Source organism: Drosophila ananassae, chromosome 2L (genome assembly GCF_017639315.1).
Source record: "Drosophila ananassae strain 14024-0371.13 chromosome 2L, ASM1763931v2, whole genome shotgun sequence".
In the NCBI taxonomy this organism is placed as follows: domain Eukaryota; kingdom Metazoa; phylum Arthropoda; class Insecta; order Diptera; family Drosophilidae; genus Drosophila; species Drosophila ananassae.
In genome coordinates, this window is record NC_057927.1 from 6,728,587 (window position 1) to 6,742,894 (window position 14,308).

At 46.9% G+C, this 14,308-nt stretch overlaps 4 protein-coding genes across 8 annotated transcripts; all 4 read left to right on the forward strand.

Annotated features, from left to right (window-relative positions):
• Nucleotides 1-4: 4 nt before the first annotated feature.
• On the forward strand, nucleotides 5-1,659 carry LOC6500657 (suppressor of fused homolog). The gene has a single exon (XM_001953628.4). The coding sequence runs from the start codon at nucleotides 75-77 to the stop codon at nucleotides 1,503-1,505; it is 1,431 nt and encodes a 476-aa protein (XP_001953664.1). The 5' UTR covers nucleotides 5-74; the 3' UTR covers nucleotides 1,506-1,659.
• A 539-nt stretch (nucleotides 1,660-2,198) lies between these two features.
• On the forward strand, nucleotides 2,199-9,254 carry LOC6500658 (monocarboxylate transporter 10). Of its 4 annotated transcripts, XM_044714360.1 has the most exons (6): nucleotides 2,200-2,380; nucleotides 3,482-3,852; nucleotides 6,954-7,318; nucleotides 7,382-8,165; nucleotides 8,239-8,346; nucleotides 8,901-9,254. In XM_044714360.1, exons 2-6 carry the CDS (start codon nucleotides 3,501-3,503, stop codon nucleotides 8,915-8,917), a joined length of 1,626 nt encoding a protein of 541 aa, XP_044570295.1. In that variant the 5' UTR covers nucleotides 2,200-2,380; nucleotides 3,482-3,500; the 3' UTR covers nucleotides 8,918-9,254. The 4 variants fall into 4 exon arrangements, with proteins under 4 accessions (XP_014766656.1, XP_014766657.1, XP_001953665.1 ...); XM_014911170.3 differs by lacking the exon at nucleotides 8,901-9,254 and having other exon boundaries at nucleotides 2,199-2,384; nucleotides 8,239-8,894; XM_014911171.3 differs by lacking the exon at nucleotides 8,901-9,254 and having other exon boundaries at nucleotides 2,199-2,380; nucleotides 8,239-8,894.
• Nucleotides 9,255-9,659: 405 nt separating this feature from the next.
• LOC6500659 (probable cytochrome P450 313a4) lies at nucleotides 9,660-11,801 on the forward strand. Of its 2 annotated transcripts, XM_001953630.4 has the most exons (7): nucleotides 9,660-9,999; nucleotides 10,157-10,354; nucleotides 10,411-10,596; nucleotides 10,652-10,724; nucleotides 10,766-10,892; nucleotides 10,947-11,544; nucleotides 11,608-11,801. In XM_001953630.4, exons 1-7 carry the CDS (start codon nucleotides 9,846-9,848, stop codon nucleotides 11,766-11,768), a joined length of 1,497 nt encoding a protein of 498 aa, XP_001953666.2. In that variant the 5' UTR covers nucleotides 9,660-9,845; the 3' UTR covers nucleotides 11,769-11,801. The 2 variants fall into 2 exon arrangements, with proteins under 2 accessions (XP_001953666.2, XP_032306197.1); XM_032450306.2 differs by lacking the exons at nucleotides 9,660-9,999; nucleotides 10,157-10,354; nucleotides 10,411-10,596 and having other exon boundaries at nucleotides 10,657-10,724; nucleotides 10,774-10,892.
• Nucleotides 11,802-11,977: 176 nt separating this feature from the next.
• LOC6500660 (nuclear pore complex protein Nup88) lies at nucleotides 11,978-14,277 on the forward strand. The gene has a single exon (XM_001953631.4). The coding sequence runs from the start codon at nucleotides 12,066-12,068 to the stop codon at nucleotides 14,175-14,177; it is 2,112 nt and encodes a 703-aa protein (XP_001953667.1). The 5' UTR covers nucleotides 11,978-12,065; the 3' UTR covers nucleotides 14,178-14,277.
• The last annotated feature ends 31 nt before the right edge of the window (nucleotides 14,278-14,308 follow it).

Genomic DNA, 14,308 nt, shown 5'->3' on the forward strand with positions numbered 1-14,308 from the left:
GCGGATATTTTCGATAGGCAGAAACGAGTGCCATCCCTATCTCTTGTTGTTTTCAATTTTTTTTGTTTGATGAAATGGCTGAAGCTGAGGCGAATGTAGACAAGAAACCGGAGGTTAAGCCGCCGCCCGGCCTAAAGGCCATCATAGACCACTTGGCTCAGGTGTACCCCGAGCAGCCGAATCCACTGCAGGTGACTACCTTGCTGAAATACTGGCTGGGCGGCCAAGATCCATTGGACTACATCAGTATGTACAACCATCCCGGGGACATGGATAGGAATATTCCGCCTCATTGGCACTACATCAGTTTTGGGCTGAGCGACCTACACGGGGACGAGAGGGTCCACCTGCGCGAGGAGCAGGCTACGCGATCAGGCATGGGATTCGAGCTAACCTTTCGACTCGCCAAGACCAGAGCCGAGCTTCACCAGCAGTTGGAGAACCCAGAGAAACCACAGCGCCCACCAACATGGCCGGCGAATCTGCTGCAGTCCATCGGTCGTTACTGCTTCCAAACTGGCAATGGACTCTGCTTTGGCGACAACATCCCCTGGCGCAGGAGTCTCGATGGCAGGGATGGCTCCAAGCTGCAGAGCCTTCTGGTGGCCCAGGATCCCCAATTAGGATGCATAGAAACGCCGTTTGGCACTGTGGATTTCTGCCAAATCGTTGGAGTGTTCGAAAACGAATTGGAGCAAGCGTCCCGATGGAACGGACGTGGAGTCCTAAACTTTCTTCGACAGGATGTGGAAACTGGAGGGGATTGGCTGGTGACCAACATGGACCGCACAAAGAGCGTCTTTGAACTCTTTCCGGATACTCTTGTTAACCTGCAGGACGACCTGGAGAAGCAGGGTTCCGATCTGGCTGGTGTCAATGCGGAATTTTCCTTCCGGGAGTTGAAGCCGAAAAAGGAAGTGAAGAAGGAGGTTGACTTTCACGCACTGAGCGAGAAATGCGCCAACGAGGAGAACAATCGTCCGTTGACCGAGTCGCTGTTTAAGCGCGAGGAGCCAAGTTTCCCGCAGTCGATGTCCATCAGCAGCAATTCTCTGCACAAGTCCTGTCCGCTGGATTTTCAGCCTCTAGCTCCCAACTGCATCTCTCTAGATGGAATAGAAATAACCCTGGCGCCCAATGTGGCTAAGTACTTACTGCTCGCCATCAAGGATCGCATCCGCCATGGACGTCATTTCACATTTAAGGCGCAGCATTTGGCTCTCACTTTTGTAGGGGAAACGGTTACCGGATGTGCAGTCAGCAAGAAAGAGCCCTACGGCGTCCTAGGATATTGGGTCCAGGTACTGATTCCCGAGGACCTGGTTCCACGCATGCTGGAGGCCTTCCGAGGCGCAGGCTTGAACGAGACCTGCGAACCCGCCCAAAGAATCGAGCTGGAGTGGCCGGACAAGAACCTGAAGCTTATCGTGGACCAGCCGCCACCCGTTCTCCCACCCTCCGTTCTCCCCATGTCCTTGGACGCATCATCGCTGAAGATTTCTTAGCTAGTAATAGTATTATTTTATCTTAATCGAATTGAATCTTCCACTAACAAGTAAGTTTTACATGTATTCGACCATCTAACACAAAGCACACGCGGCCTTTGCTCCCAGTAGCTGGAGTCCAGCCAAATATATATACCCATGCAATCCAAAAACACTTCACCAGCTTTTGAACCCTGCCGCGTTGGGAGAGGAAGCGCCGGCGCCATTGGCAGAAGTGAACAATGCCCCGGTTGAGTCAGTTTGGGGTCAGCTTTTTGAGTGCGGTGTCGTCGTCTTTGGTGGCTGCGGCGGATATGACCACTTGACGGCCTGGGGATGTCAACGCCACCACCTAGCCCATCAATTGATGGCACTGCGCAGTGACCAGCAAGATGCTTCAGTTTCTAATTCTGAGAATTGATCAATTAGAAGCGTTTTTAATTTCAGCAAAAATCCCAGCCTTGAGATCGTGTGATTTGTCCGGAGCCGGAGGTGGCGGCCAACGATGACCCTGGAGCGCTGGTGCAGCTGTAAGCGTCCCGTTTGTTTTTGTGCCCATCTTCGCCTGGTTGCCTAGGTGAATTTTTGTTTACCGCAGAGAACGCCGACGCTGTGGTCTCAGCCGCTCCGATTAGCCACCTCAAGTGAGCGGAGCACAGCCGAGCGAGGCGAGACAAATTATATTTCCTTGTGCGAAAACCACTCGTGGAAAATAATTCAGTTTCTTCATTCCGCCGCCGACGACACAAGCGCTCGGTTGTGTTCCCGCTCGCAAGTTCTTGAATTGCCATTTGCTCAGAAGCAAAGTTGACATCTTGAGTGGCGGTTCGCGTTCGAATTCAATTCGATTCGGAGTCTTCAAGTGGATCTTACGAGACTGGAGTCCGGGCTTACACGTAGGTAGTGTGGGTGGTGGAGACAACCTGGCGGCGGTTGCATAATGGCACGAACCGGTGACCTTCGATTTTGGCAGTGACCCTCCACTTCTGGGGGCGGCGTATTCCGGCGTCGTCATCGAGCGGACGTCCACGTGCACGGGCTTTGATAGTGCGAAAAGTTTTGTGATAGCCGCCACAATTCGCTTCATTGTTGGGGCTGGCGGTGTCTCGCATTACATTGAGGTTGTGCCATTGCTGCTGTCCCCGAGGGGGCGGCGGCAAAAAGAAAAACGCTTGCAGAACAGAAGAGAACAGAGCATAGCAATGAACCGTAGAACGCAGATACGTACGTATATCTACGGCCCCCTGCCCCTGCCAAAGTACGCCGTGCATTCGGCAAGGGCGTGCATATCTGAAAAATGCGACAAAATTCAGTTATCGCCGTGTAATGCAATCTGCATTCTGCGCAGCTAAATACGACAAAAAATTATGCTACAACGTTGCTTGCTGGCCAGATATCGAGTCAGGGAATTGGAATGGGAACGTATTATATATCTACAAGTATTTAGCTTATGAAACGAGTGACAATGGTTTCTAATTTAAAACTTATTCATTGCTGTTCTTTGTTGACTCAGCCCTGTAATCTGATACATGGTTCGAGTTTGAAAAGACCAAATAGCTACCTAATCGTTACTTAAATGTTTTTCAAACCTAGAGCCCTAGTTACGGTTACCATTTCAATTGATTCTATTTCAATGTCTTGATTACCTTTACCTTTAAACTTTTAGAAAATTATTCAAAAATGTGTCATAAAAATTAAATTAAATCAGACCCTTCGCTCCCTATATGTACTTCCCTATCTTTGTGGCTATGTGGTTTAGTTGGGCGTTGGGATTACGGACAATGTAAACTGCATCCCCATTTGCCGGAGGGACAAACAGCGATAAACGTGCCCAAATATTTAGCTAGCCAATTCCGTCAGACCGACAGATAATTCGCCGGGATGGGGAAATTCGGGCAATATACTCGTATCATCTGGGAACTTTTGGGTGCATTGTGGCTGAATGATTACGGGAGTGCATCCACTGATCGGGCTCTGTTCGTTTCTCTACGTTTCAGCCACCAACAGACATAGACCATGGCCGAGAATGAGCCTCTGAACGAAACAGAGAAACATGGCAATGGGCGTATCCTGCCCGCCAATGGACACATTTCGCCCGCCACCAACGGTCATGCCAATGGCAAGGTGGCGGTGAAGGCAGCCACTCCGGTTCAGAACGGCAATGGGACACACATCGAGGCGCCCTGCTGTCGGGACATACACGGCAAGGAGCCGCCAGACGGAGGAGCACGCGCCTGGCTGGTAATGGTCAGCGCCTTCCTCTGCAACGGCATCATTTTCGGGTTCATCAACACCTACGGCGTGCTCCACTCACTGCTGACGGACCGGCTGACAGCACTGGGCGATCCGGAGGCATCCAGCAAGGCGGGTAAGTCTCAAATTATACGGTAATCCCTTCAGCCCGCGGCAAATTAATTCCGTACTAGAGAGTTGATTGTAATTATGCAGGGCGAGCAAATGAGATTAGATGGGAACTGGACAGTTGTTTGGCCACACAGGCTATGGCCACTATCTGTTTCAGAGGAACCATAATGGGATGGCCTTTGATTGCAGCATCTGGCCTGGGGGGCCGTTCACAAATTAGATTTGTTTATATTATTTATACTCCTATGAAATCATAAATTATAATAGAAAAATTCTCCCACTGATAACGTGTTTTTGAGAGCTTTATGCATTAATGCCTTCCTGAGTTTTATGGTTTTGAGTTTAAGGAATTTCGTTGTATTTTGTTAAATTTTGCAAACATTTAGGGCTATGCATATTTCATGGATGAAATGTATTAAAAACTACGCCGCTTTTACAGCCCAGGCCTTGAAACAGAAACCTTTATTAAATCAAACCATAAATTCCAATATTTTTAATTGAAAATATACGTTAGAAAGTCCAATATTCCAACATTTATTATCAATTTTTGTTTGAAATAACCACGCACATTGCTGGTTTTTTTTTGTGAGGCGGTTGCTCTGTTGTTTCTGTTGGGTTCAATAAAACATTGTAGTACGTAGTAGCGGTGACGATATAGGAATCCAACATCGCACCGACGTCAAGTGAATTAAATTGCTAAAAGTTGATTGGATCACAAAAAGCATTATTCAACAGCCGGCGAGTGCGAAAAGCGAACGGAAGAGGCGATGCCGAGACTCCGGAGTCCGGAGTTGATGGGCCTCGATATACGGATTTTTCCGGTGGAATGGCCAGCTTGGATCACTGTCATTTATGACTATGTTTGTCAAGGTTTCTGCCCGAGGCCCGAGGCTGAGCCCGAGGCAGAAGCAGAGGCCTGCATTACGCATACGCAATGGGGACACGGCCGGCAAAAATGACCGGCAAAAGACAAAAGCCGCAAGCAAAAGTGCATCCGCCAGTGACCCAGTTACTTGGTCGGCCGGCGCTGCCATTGGAAGCCCCTCAAGTGCCGCCTGACAGCGATCCTCCTCCGACGAGTTAAGGAAAAAAAAAATAAAGCTAAAGCCAGAGCTAGAGCGGCAGCTAGTTCCGCAATATGATTAAAACCTGACGTAATCCGAACCTGAGCCCTGCGGAGAGGTGTCGGGTGTGAGCCATATTTACCCGACATTTATCGGTCTCGATTCATCAATTAATTGTCACCGTCGCCGCCACCCACTCCCTCCTGCCAATTACACACTTCCATAGGCACAATCAAATGGGCTTAGCGGACCATCCATTTACGGCTCATCCGTTCGGATCGGAGGTCAAGATCAATCAATTGCCCCTTGCCCGTAGGATGCTGCAAGTCCTCCTGCATATTGCGTCAGATGCATTGCCCGAGAATAAGATATCCGATTATGAGGCATCCTATAAATATTCTAAACTATTTTGGGCATTGCTCCTCCCCGTTTCGTCCACCCAGACAATTGCCAGACGCCGCATGTAATTTGGCGCAGTCTATTCCCTTCCGTTTTCAGATTTTTTTTGTATAGAAATTTGGCACCCATCGACGGGGATTCGGGTATTATCTAATAGAATGCCACGCAGCTCTCGGCCGGATTGCCATTGACTGCCCGCCTGCCGGACTCTGAGAGAACGGCGAGAAGCGTGCGGCATTGACATTGACTGAGATTGCCTCTCCAACCGGCGCGGGAGATTGAGATTTGTGGCTTCTGCGCATGTGGAGGAGAGTTAGATGTCCCCTTCTCGTGGCACCATTTCGCTTCTGAACGTTTCCAACATATATCCGTGAAAACCCCAATAGTGGGTCAAGTTCTATTTTCAGAAAACACGCTGCATTTCACATTCTACTTATTTTTATATTTCGAAAAAAGATGAGAAGTTCTGGTTTACGATGTAATCTTTTAGAAGGCATGTTTGAGACTACTATTCATAAATACTACATTCATTTCAAAATCTAAAAGGTGAATCTCATGAATGAATGAAAAACAAGAGGTTGTGGATCAAAGGTCAAGGCAGGTTATTTGCTTCTCAGCTAAAGACATTAAAAAATTGTATTAATAGCTCACGCAACAAATTTGAACTCAAGAATTGAAGGACTCAGATTGTGACAATAAATTCGGACTGACACGCGAGTTGAATAAAGTTCTTATCTCTGTCACCGCTTAAAATCAAGTACTATCACTAGAACTAGTAGTAATAATTTGATAGTGGCAGCAATTCGAACTGAATCCGCTTTGTCTGATGCAAAATTAATAAATTAATAATATAGAGCCAACATAAAAATAATCTTTACAATACCAATTTGACCCAAAATCTCAATAATGATAAGCGTCATTTGGCGACACTCATTCTGGGCCTCTAATCGGACTTTGGCATTCGTTACCTGCTTCGGTCCACTGTCCATGTCCCAGACAATGGAACCGAGTTCCCCGGGGAGCTGCATCCGCAGCTGCCAGATGCAAAGACCCCCCTATCATAGGTTTAGATCGGCGAACAAAGAATTAACCCAATTCCGTCAATCGGGCATCAATTTGAAGTGCCAAAGTGGAACAAGCGAAAGTGTTTACGCAAAGCCAACAATTTAATTTGCATCTATTCCCTTTCTGCACTTGTGGCAGAGTTCAGTGGAAAATTATTGGCGACAGGCGTACGAAAAAATTTCAATCAATCTTAATGAGTAGTTACCATCAATTGGTCGGGTTTCCGCCACGGCCTCTTTCTTTATGCTCCCAAGCACCCACCTGGATATGGTAAGAAACCACCTGGGACTTGGATTGGATCGCTTCGCTTCACAATCAACGGCCCTCCTTAGATTAAACGTCTGTGTTTTTATTTTCATCTTCAAAATATTTAACCAGATATGCATATTTTGTAAATTAAGACTTGCAATATCAAAAATAGGTCACCATTTTATTACACAACATGAGACTTATTTGAAAATGACTTTCCCGCCTTAATTCATATCTCTTTTGTTTAATTATTTATTAAATTTTTGTCGGGAGTAAATATAAAATACATTGTATTCCTTATCTCTAATATTTAATACTCTACTTACAGCTTTAATCGGCTCCTTGGCCATTGGCACCACATTCCTCTTCTCCACGGTGGCCGGCTGTCTGACCGACAAGATCGGACTCCGGCTGACCACCTTCGCCGGTGGAGTTCTCTCATCCGGAGGCCTATTGCTGTCCTCGTTCTTCACGGAGAACATCACTGCCCTGTACTTCACCTACGGGATTATGTTTGGGCTGGGAGCTGCCCTGGCCTACACACCCACGCTGGCCATCCTGGGTCACTACTTTAAGCGTTACCTGGGAAAGGTGAGCGGCTTTGTGACCGCCGGTTCCAGCGTCTTCACTGTGATATTGCCACCTTGTCTGGACAAGCTCCTGGCGGGATACGGCCTGGAGGCCACATTGAGGGTGAGGGTTTACATCAATTAGTTTATTTATTTTACTAAATGACTTGCACCTGTTACTTTCCAGATGATGAGTCTCGTGTCCGCCTTCATCATCATCTGCTCCTTTGTGTACAAGCCACTGCATCCGCCGCCGGAGCCACCGAAGAAGAAACCAGGCAGATCCCGCATCAATCTCTTCCTGCGCTCCATCGTCAATGTGGAGATCTGGAAGAGAAAACGCTTTGTGATCTGGGCACTGTGTGTCCCACTGGCCCTTTTTGGGTATTTCGTGCCCTATGTCCACATGATGCAGTTTGTGAAGACCACTTTCCCCGGCGAGGATGTGAATCTTCCAGTGATGTGCATCGGAATCACCTCGGGCATTGGTCGGCTGATCTTTGGCATTATTGCGGATATGCCGGGAGTCAATCGCATGTACCTGCAGCAGTTATCGCTGGTTTCCATTGGCGTGGTCACCCTGCTCCTGCCTCTGACCAACTCGTATGTGGTCCTTGTGTCTTTTACCCTGGTTATGGGACTGTTCGATGGCTGCTTCATTTCCCTGCTGGGACCCATTGCCTACGAGATCTGCGGACCTTCAGGAGCCACACAGGCTATTGGTTTCCTTCTGGGCTTAAGTTCCATTCCATTGACAGTGGGACCTCCAGTGGCGGGCATGATCTTCGACAGCACAGGCTCCTACACGGTGCCGTTGATCCTGGCAGGACTGCCTCCACTGGTAGGTTCCTCCTTGCTTTTCCTGATCAAGTGCGTCAAGGAGGAGGAGAACGGCGCGAGTGCTCCGCGAGCGGTGGTGATGGCCAATGGAGACATTGAGATAGCAAGCAATGGAAATTATCAGTCAGGGGGTGAGTCCTAAAAAAAAATACTCGAAGTATTATGATCAAAACTTAAAATGGAATAACTTAATGCCCTTTTTAGGCACCAAGTCGAGTGCACCGCTGATGGGTGGCACAAGTAATGGGGTCAATGGAACAATAGCGGAAGCCAGGGGGATCCACAGCAATGGACACGTGGACAATGGAACCGGTTCGTACCCCGACTCTCCTTGGCCTAGTCTTACTCGCTTCTCAGACTCCGCCGCCTGCGATCATCCAAGTAGCTCGTTTCACACTAATCCCGGCACGGGTACTCCCCTGCCCAGTTGTTCGCACACTGCCTTGTTGAGCCGGGCTTCTGGCTCCGGCTCTATCTTGTCCCAGCCCCTGACTGACGACCTCAAGAAGCGTCGCTATACATACACTATCTACTAACCCCCAGTCTCTTGCTTCCTGCTTCTGTAAAACCCGCCTTAGGTGTTCAACGATTTTGTATTCGAATAGCATGACTAAGTTGCAAACCTTAGAGCACTCTAGATACTGCATCCCTGCACCAAGCATCCTTAACCCTTAATCCTCATTCCGATTCCCATAACCATTGGTTTAAATATTGCTTTTTAGATCATAAGCTTTATCGATCGCGACACGCTGTAAATAAACGCCAGCTTTGTTGTTAATAACTCGGAGTCATTGCATGGGCTTAGCTCAAATCGATTGACCAGAAATTACAACCTCAAATGTATTATCCTGTATTATCCTTTTTAGGAAAACCGATGGCCTAGACAAAGAGAGAGACAGTCGTCGCACTAACTCAAAATTCCACAAAACTTTCGAAACCAATTGCAAAGTTCTGCCATTTTTTAGCTGCAATCTCCTTGTTGTCGGAACCGGAGGTGACAGCTTTGCCAGCGCAAATTCGAGGTGTTCATTCTTTATATATATAAACCATATCTACCGCACATGTGTCCAAACATATGCCCATCCATCGGATCGGGGAAGGATGTTGCCTGTATGTTCTCCCGATCCTCCATAAACGTGCATAATATAACTTAGTCTAAGGCGAATTCGCGAAAACCAAATAAAAGTAATATTATAATTTTTAATAAATAAAAAACAGAACAATATAGATGTTTTAATTGATTGGCGCATCAATAGGTCTAATTTTGCTAGGAGGTGATTGAAGGGTTGTTCACCCTCTCATTAACAGAACCCTAATGAACTACTACTTCTCTTCACGTATGTATTATTGGGACACGAAAGCTAAGAAGGTTTCCTGGGTTATACAACGCAATAATTAGCACCAAGCTACCCCGTTTTGGATCAAAATCGATGACGTTTCGGACCGATGTTGATCAATTGGCATTCTCTCAAAGTGTTTGGCGTGTCATCGAATGCCATTAGTCAAAATTATAGCTATTTGTATGCTCAGCGCCCATGTCGGAGGTCCAATAAAAAACGGTCGGGGGTTTCTGGGGGGCTCACCCACATGTCGCCACCCAAAGCGTAGCTCTTTCTTTCTTTCGCCAGGGAGCCGATCAGACCCCAATCATTCAGTACTACGCGTAACAATAGATCGATCGAAACCCAAAGCAGGCAACACGTCCGGCTTATAAAAGCGCGATTGCCTGACAATTGGCTAATCAAAGTGCTGACAGATTTCAAAGCGTTCGGGCTAAGTTTTGAGCTCCAAGTGGTCAAGGATATAAAAACATGTTGACTTGGACATTATGGTGTGGATTATTGTTCCTGCTGTGGTTTTATTTCCTGTGGAGCCGTCGAAGGTTTTATCTTCTCACCCTTCAGATACCGGGGCCACTTGGTTATCCGCTTTTGGGCATGGCTCATTGGCTGTGGCACAGAGAAGGTTCGATTTAATCAAAATAATACAAATGTTTATACATTTCATATACTTTTTTGTGAAAGTTAAAAATTTTAATGACTGGTTTAAACCGAAAGTGATTTCAAATCAATTACAATGGCTAATGGATCGTTAAGTTAACTTGTGTGCTGTATTATCATAGATATCCTTAATGCTTTTGGCTACTATCTGGACAAACATGGTCCCACGATTTTCTCCTGGCTGGGGCCTATTCCCTTTATGATTGTAAGTGATCCCCAGGTGGCACAGGACATCCTCACGTCACCCCACTGCATCAACAAAGGCATTATCTACAAGGCAGTGGACGACGGAGCAGGCACTGGACTCTTTAGCCTAACAGGTGTGTGTTTGGGGAGGGATTTTGAAAGGTGTTTAATAGACTTAAACACCATGCAGATCCCCGTTGGAGCATTCACCGCAAGCTGCTGAATCCCGCCTTTGGCCACAAGGTTCTCCTCAGTTTTTTGCCTATTTTCAATAAGGAGACTACCCTTCTGTTGGATAAGTTGAAACCGCTTCAAGATGATGGTGAGAAGAATCTGATACCCCTGCTGCAAAGTTTCACCCTGGGAATAGCCACTCGTGAGTATGTCCATAAAGTATGACCAGAAACCCCGTGATGCCTTGTATCCCCTAGAAACTACAATGGGCAGCGATGTGAAGAGCGAGGAAAACTTCAGGAGCCACTCCCTACTGGAGCGGTATCAGTGGTGAGTGTTTTTGGAGTCGGACCACTTCTATGCATTAACAGTGTTCTAGAAACCATGACAGATATGTGCTTCTCGCCGTGGCTCAATAGCCGCTGGATCCGTCAGCTGGCTGGAAAGGAGTCTCATTACTACCAGGCCAAGACCGAAATTCGTCAGTTTATCAGAAAGGTTAGAAATATCGGATATTAAGGGGCAAAAAACTTAATTATTTAAACTTTTCAGCTTATTGAGAAAAAGCTAAACGAGGACGAGGAGAGGGAGGAAGCTCCATTGCCGGTTATCCAATCTAATGACCAGAAGAATATATTCCTTAATCTCGCCACCGACTTGCTTAAAAGGGGAGTTTTCAGTTGGAAAAACGTGGAGGATGAATCGAACATAATTGTTTTTGGAGCCTTCGAGACTACGGCTAATACCGTTTACTATACTTTAATGCTTCTTGCCATGTTTCCGGAATACCAGGAGAAGGCCTTCGATGAGATAAAAAGCCTCTTCCCCAAAACAGACGATTTTGAGGTTACCTATGCGGATACTCAGCAAATGGTTTACCTCGATCTGATTCTAAACGAGTCGATGAGAGTTGTGCCCCCGGTTCCGGTCGTATCTCGCCAAACCTCACAGGACCTTAAGTTATCCAACGGAATAGTGATACCCCAGGGTGTTCAGATTGCCATCGACATGTTTCACATGCATCGCAGTAAACAGATATGGGGTGAGGATGCAGAGACCTTCAATCCTGATCACTTTCTTCCACACAATATCCAGGATAAGCATCCTTACGCTTACATTCCCTTTACCAAGGGTATCAGGAATTGTATTGGTAGTTAATTTATATTTTTTGACATTTTTCGAATCCATCAATTGAAGTTTTAAATCTTTTTAGGCTGGAGATATGCTTTGATATCCGCCAAGGTTACTTTGGCTAAGCTATTAAGGAATTACAGGTTTAAGACAAGCTTTCCGTTCAAGGACCTTTACTTTGTGGAAGATATAACCATGAAGTTAAAAACTGTCCCACTACTGGAGCTAGAAACGAGAAAATAAATTGTTGTTTTTTTTGCTGAATTGTAAAAGTAGAATAAAATTTAAAAAATAACTCAAATTATGTTTTAGTAATAATTTTAAAAAGAATTTTATTTATTTTTTACGTTGTAACAGCTTTTTGAACAATTAAAATTTAAATGAAGAGATATAACGGTTTCGATAGACTTATCGATAAGGCGTTGGCAACACGATAAGTTGCTGTCAATTTTTAGTGTGCCCGGTTTCAGTTTGCCTTTATTCCAAAACACAGTTTTTGTTTTAATTTCATTTCCTCGCGGTTTTTTCATTTCTATAAGAATGTCGCTTACGGATTGCTTTGAACTAAATAAAGCAAAGCTCTTCGAGAAGATCCGCCATGGGTTGCCCATCGTGCAGAAGACGCAGAATCTGCTGGACTGCAAGGACGACCTGCTTTTCGCCTGGGACGCAAAAGACTGCTGTTTGCTGGTGCGCAATTGGCGGACGCCGTTGACGGAGGCGGCGGGTGCCAAACTTGCCGGTGTTCAGTTTCAGACACTGATTCCCTCCAACACTGTAAGCCTGGACGTGGACCGGGTACTAGTCTCCAACGAGGGCTCCCTGGTGGCGCTCAGTGGCGAGCATGGCGTTTGTGTTCTGGAGCTGCCGCGGCGCTGGGGACAGGATGGTTACTACAAGGATGGAAAGGAGCGGATCACTTGCCGGAGCTTTAGCCTTGATAGTCAGCTTTTTCTGAGCAGCCCACAACTGGAGGTGCGTCAAGTCCGCTGGCACCCGCACTCTGTGTCTGACTCCACTCTACTCGTCTTGTTGAATAACAACACTATTCGGGTGTATAATCACTCCAAGCTACGCCATGTTTGGCAAGTGGGTCCATCGATTTTGCGTGCCGGTGGCAACAGCTCCCTCACAGATTTTGGCGAAGTGGCTGTGGACTTCGATGTAGCCCCTGCGGGCAAACCCAAGGAGTCTGAGCCTCTGGAGGATAAAAACAATACCTTAAACCAAAACAACAAAAGCTTGCAAAACAAAAAATGCAACGTAAATCAGGAAAAGATTGAGTGGCCTGTGATTGTGCTGCGTGAAAATGGTAACATATACGTCCTCCTGACTGGTCTAGACTCGGAAATGACCCGCCTACAGGGTCCCATAACTATTACGCCTCAGGTCCAAGACAACTACGGGCTGGAATCCTGTGCCCTTATGGTTATTCCGTCCTTACCACCAACCATTGTTATAGCCGAATCGAATGGAAAGATTCATCATGCTTTGCTTATGGAAGCGGAGGCCACAGAGCACTCCTTCAGCGAAGTGGACGATTTTCTTCTTATAGAACCTTCCCAATACGTTATTCACGTTCTGGAAACTGTTAAGCTTGAGCTTGGTTTGGCTGCACCATCCCGTAAAGGTGTCGAAAATCCTATATATCTGAAGAGGGATCTGATCAACGAGCTGCGCTACTTTGCCTACCACGATGCCGGTCTGCACGTGGTGTCCGTAAGCTTTATAGCTGAGTTGCAACGCTACTTGGAGAGCGAGTCTCAAGAGGACCGTCTGGAAATGGCTGCCTCTTCCAGCGCCGAGTACATATTGTGCACCAAGTTCGAGTCCAGTGACCGTGTGAACCCAGTCTTTGGAATAGCCCTGCTGCAAATGCCTGCTGGTGTGGTTCTTTTGCTTGGCAGTGGCCAGGTGATTAGCTTAAAGCTGGTCATCGATGCAAAGCTACTAGTAACGCCTAGTGAGAGCAAAGCAATTAATGTGGACTCCGATCTGCCGGACTGCGGAACTACCTTTGTGGATACCATCAAGTCGCTGCTACAGCGGAGTGTCAACCAACCCATTCTGGCGGATAAACTTGTCGCGCCATCCGCCACCGAGAGCTATGAGCTGCTCAACCAGGCCATCGAGGTGCTGAGGGAGCAGTATTTGAAAAGACACGACCTGGTCAGGGCTGCCTTTGCCCGTCATATTAACCAAATTCAACTAAAGAGGGATCAGCAGCTGCAAGAGATTCAGGATCTGGAGCAGGAGCGTGAGCTGATCAGCGAGCGGGCGCACAAGCTGGCTGAGAGGTTCGAGGAGATTAGCGACAACCAGGAAGTGCTCGTTCGCAAGTGCCACGCTCTGATGCAGAAGGCCAACGTTGCACTGCCCAGCAATGTGGTAGCGGAACGGGATTTCATCCAGGAGGTGAACCGTCTTAACAGTGTCACCCAGATCCTAGCCACTGGACTGCAGACCGCCAAGAATACGATAAACAAACAGCGATATCACATCGCCAAAAGCCAGGATGATCTCAAGCGCAACGCCTACGAGCTGCCGGAGAAGCAGCATCGCACCATAACAGAGATTCTCACCCAGCTCGCGAGCGAGATCGACCGCCAGATCACCGACGTGAAGCGCATCAATAAAATCGTTGGAGCTTAGAAGCTTTGGAAGTTGTGTGGTTTTATTAAATTTATAATCTAGCAGGAGCTCGAAAGAGGAAGCGTATTATTAATAAACATGTTGTCGATTAAGTTTTATATTTGGCTTAGTTTTGTTTTCATTGTTTTCAG

Excerpts from the sequence above, each read along its gene's own strand:
- LOC6500657 (XM_001953628.4), top strand. The coding sequence starts at position 75 with ATGGCTGAAGCTGAGGCGAATGTAGACAAGAAACCGGAGGTTAAGCCG.
- LOC6500658 (XM_014911170.3), top strand. The coding sequence starts at position 3,501 with ATGGCCGAGAATGAGCCTCTGAACGAAACAGAGAAACATGGCAATGGG. Across the intron at positions 3,853-6,953 it reads GGAGGCATCCAGCAAGGCGG|CTTTAATCGGCTCCTTGGCC; the intron begins GTAAGTCTCAAA and ends CTCTACTTACAG. Across the intron at positions 8,166-8,238 it reads TGGAAATTATCAGTCAGGGG|GCACCAAGTCGAGTGCACCG; the intron begins GTGAGTCCTAAA and ends TGCCCTTTTTAG.
- LOC6500659 (XM_001953630.4), top strand. The coding sequence starts at position 9,846 with ATGTTGACTTGGACATTATGGTGTGGATTATTGTTCCTGCTGTGGTTT. Across the intron at positions 10,597-10,651 it reads CACCCTGGGAATAGCCACTC|AAACTACAATGGGCAGCGAT; the intron begins GTGAGTATGTCC and ends TGTATCCCCTAG. Across the intron at positions 11,545-11,607 it reads GGGTATCAGGAATTGTATTG|GCTGGAGATATGCTTTGATA; the intron begins GTAGTTAATTTA and ends AAATCTTTTTAG.
- LOC6500660 (XM_001953631.4), top strand. The coding sequence starts at position 12,066 with ATGTCGCTTACGGATTGCTTTGAACTAAATAAAGCAAAGCTCTTCGAG.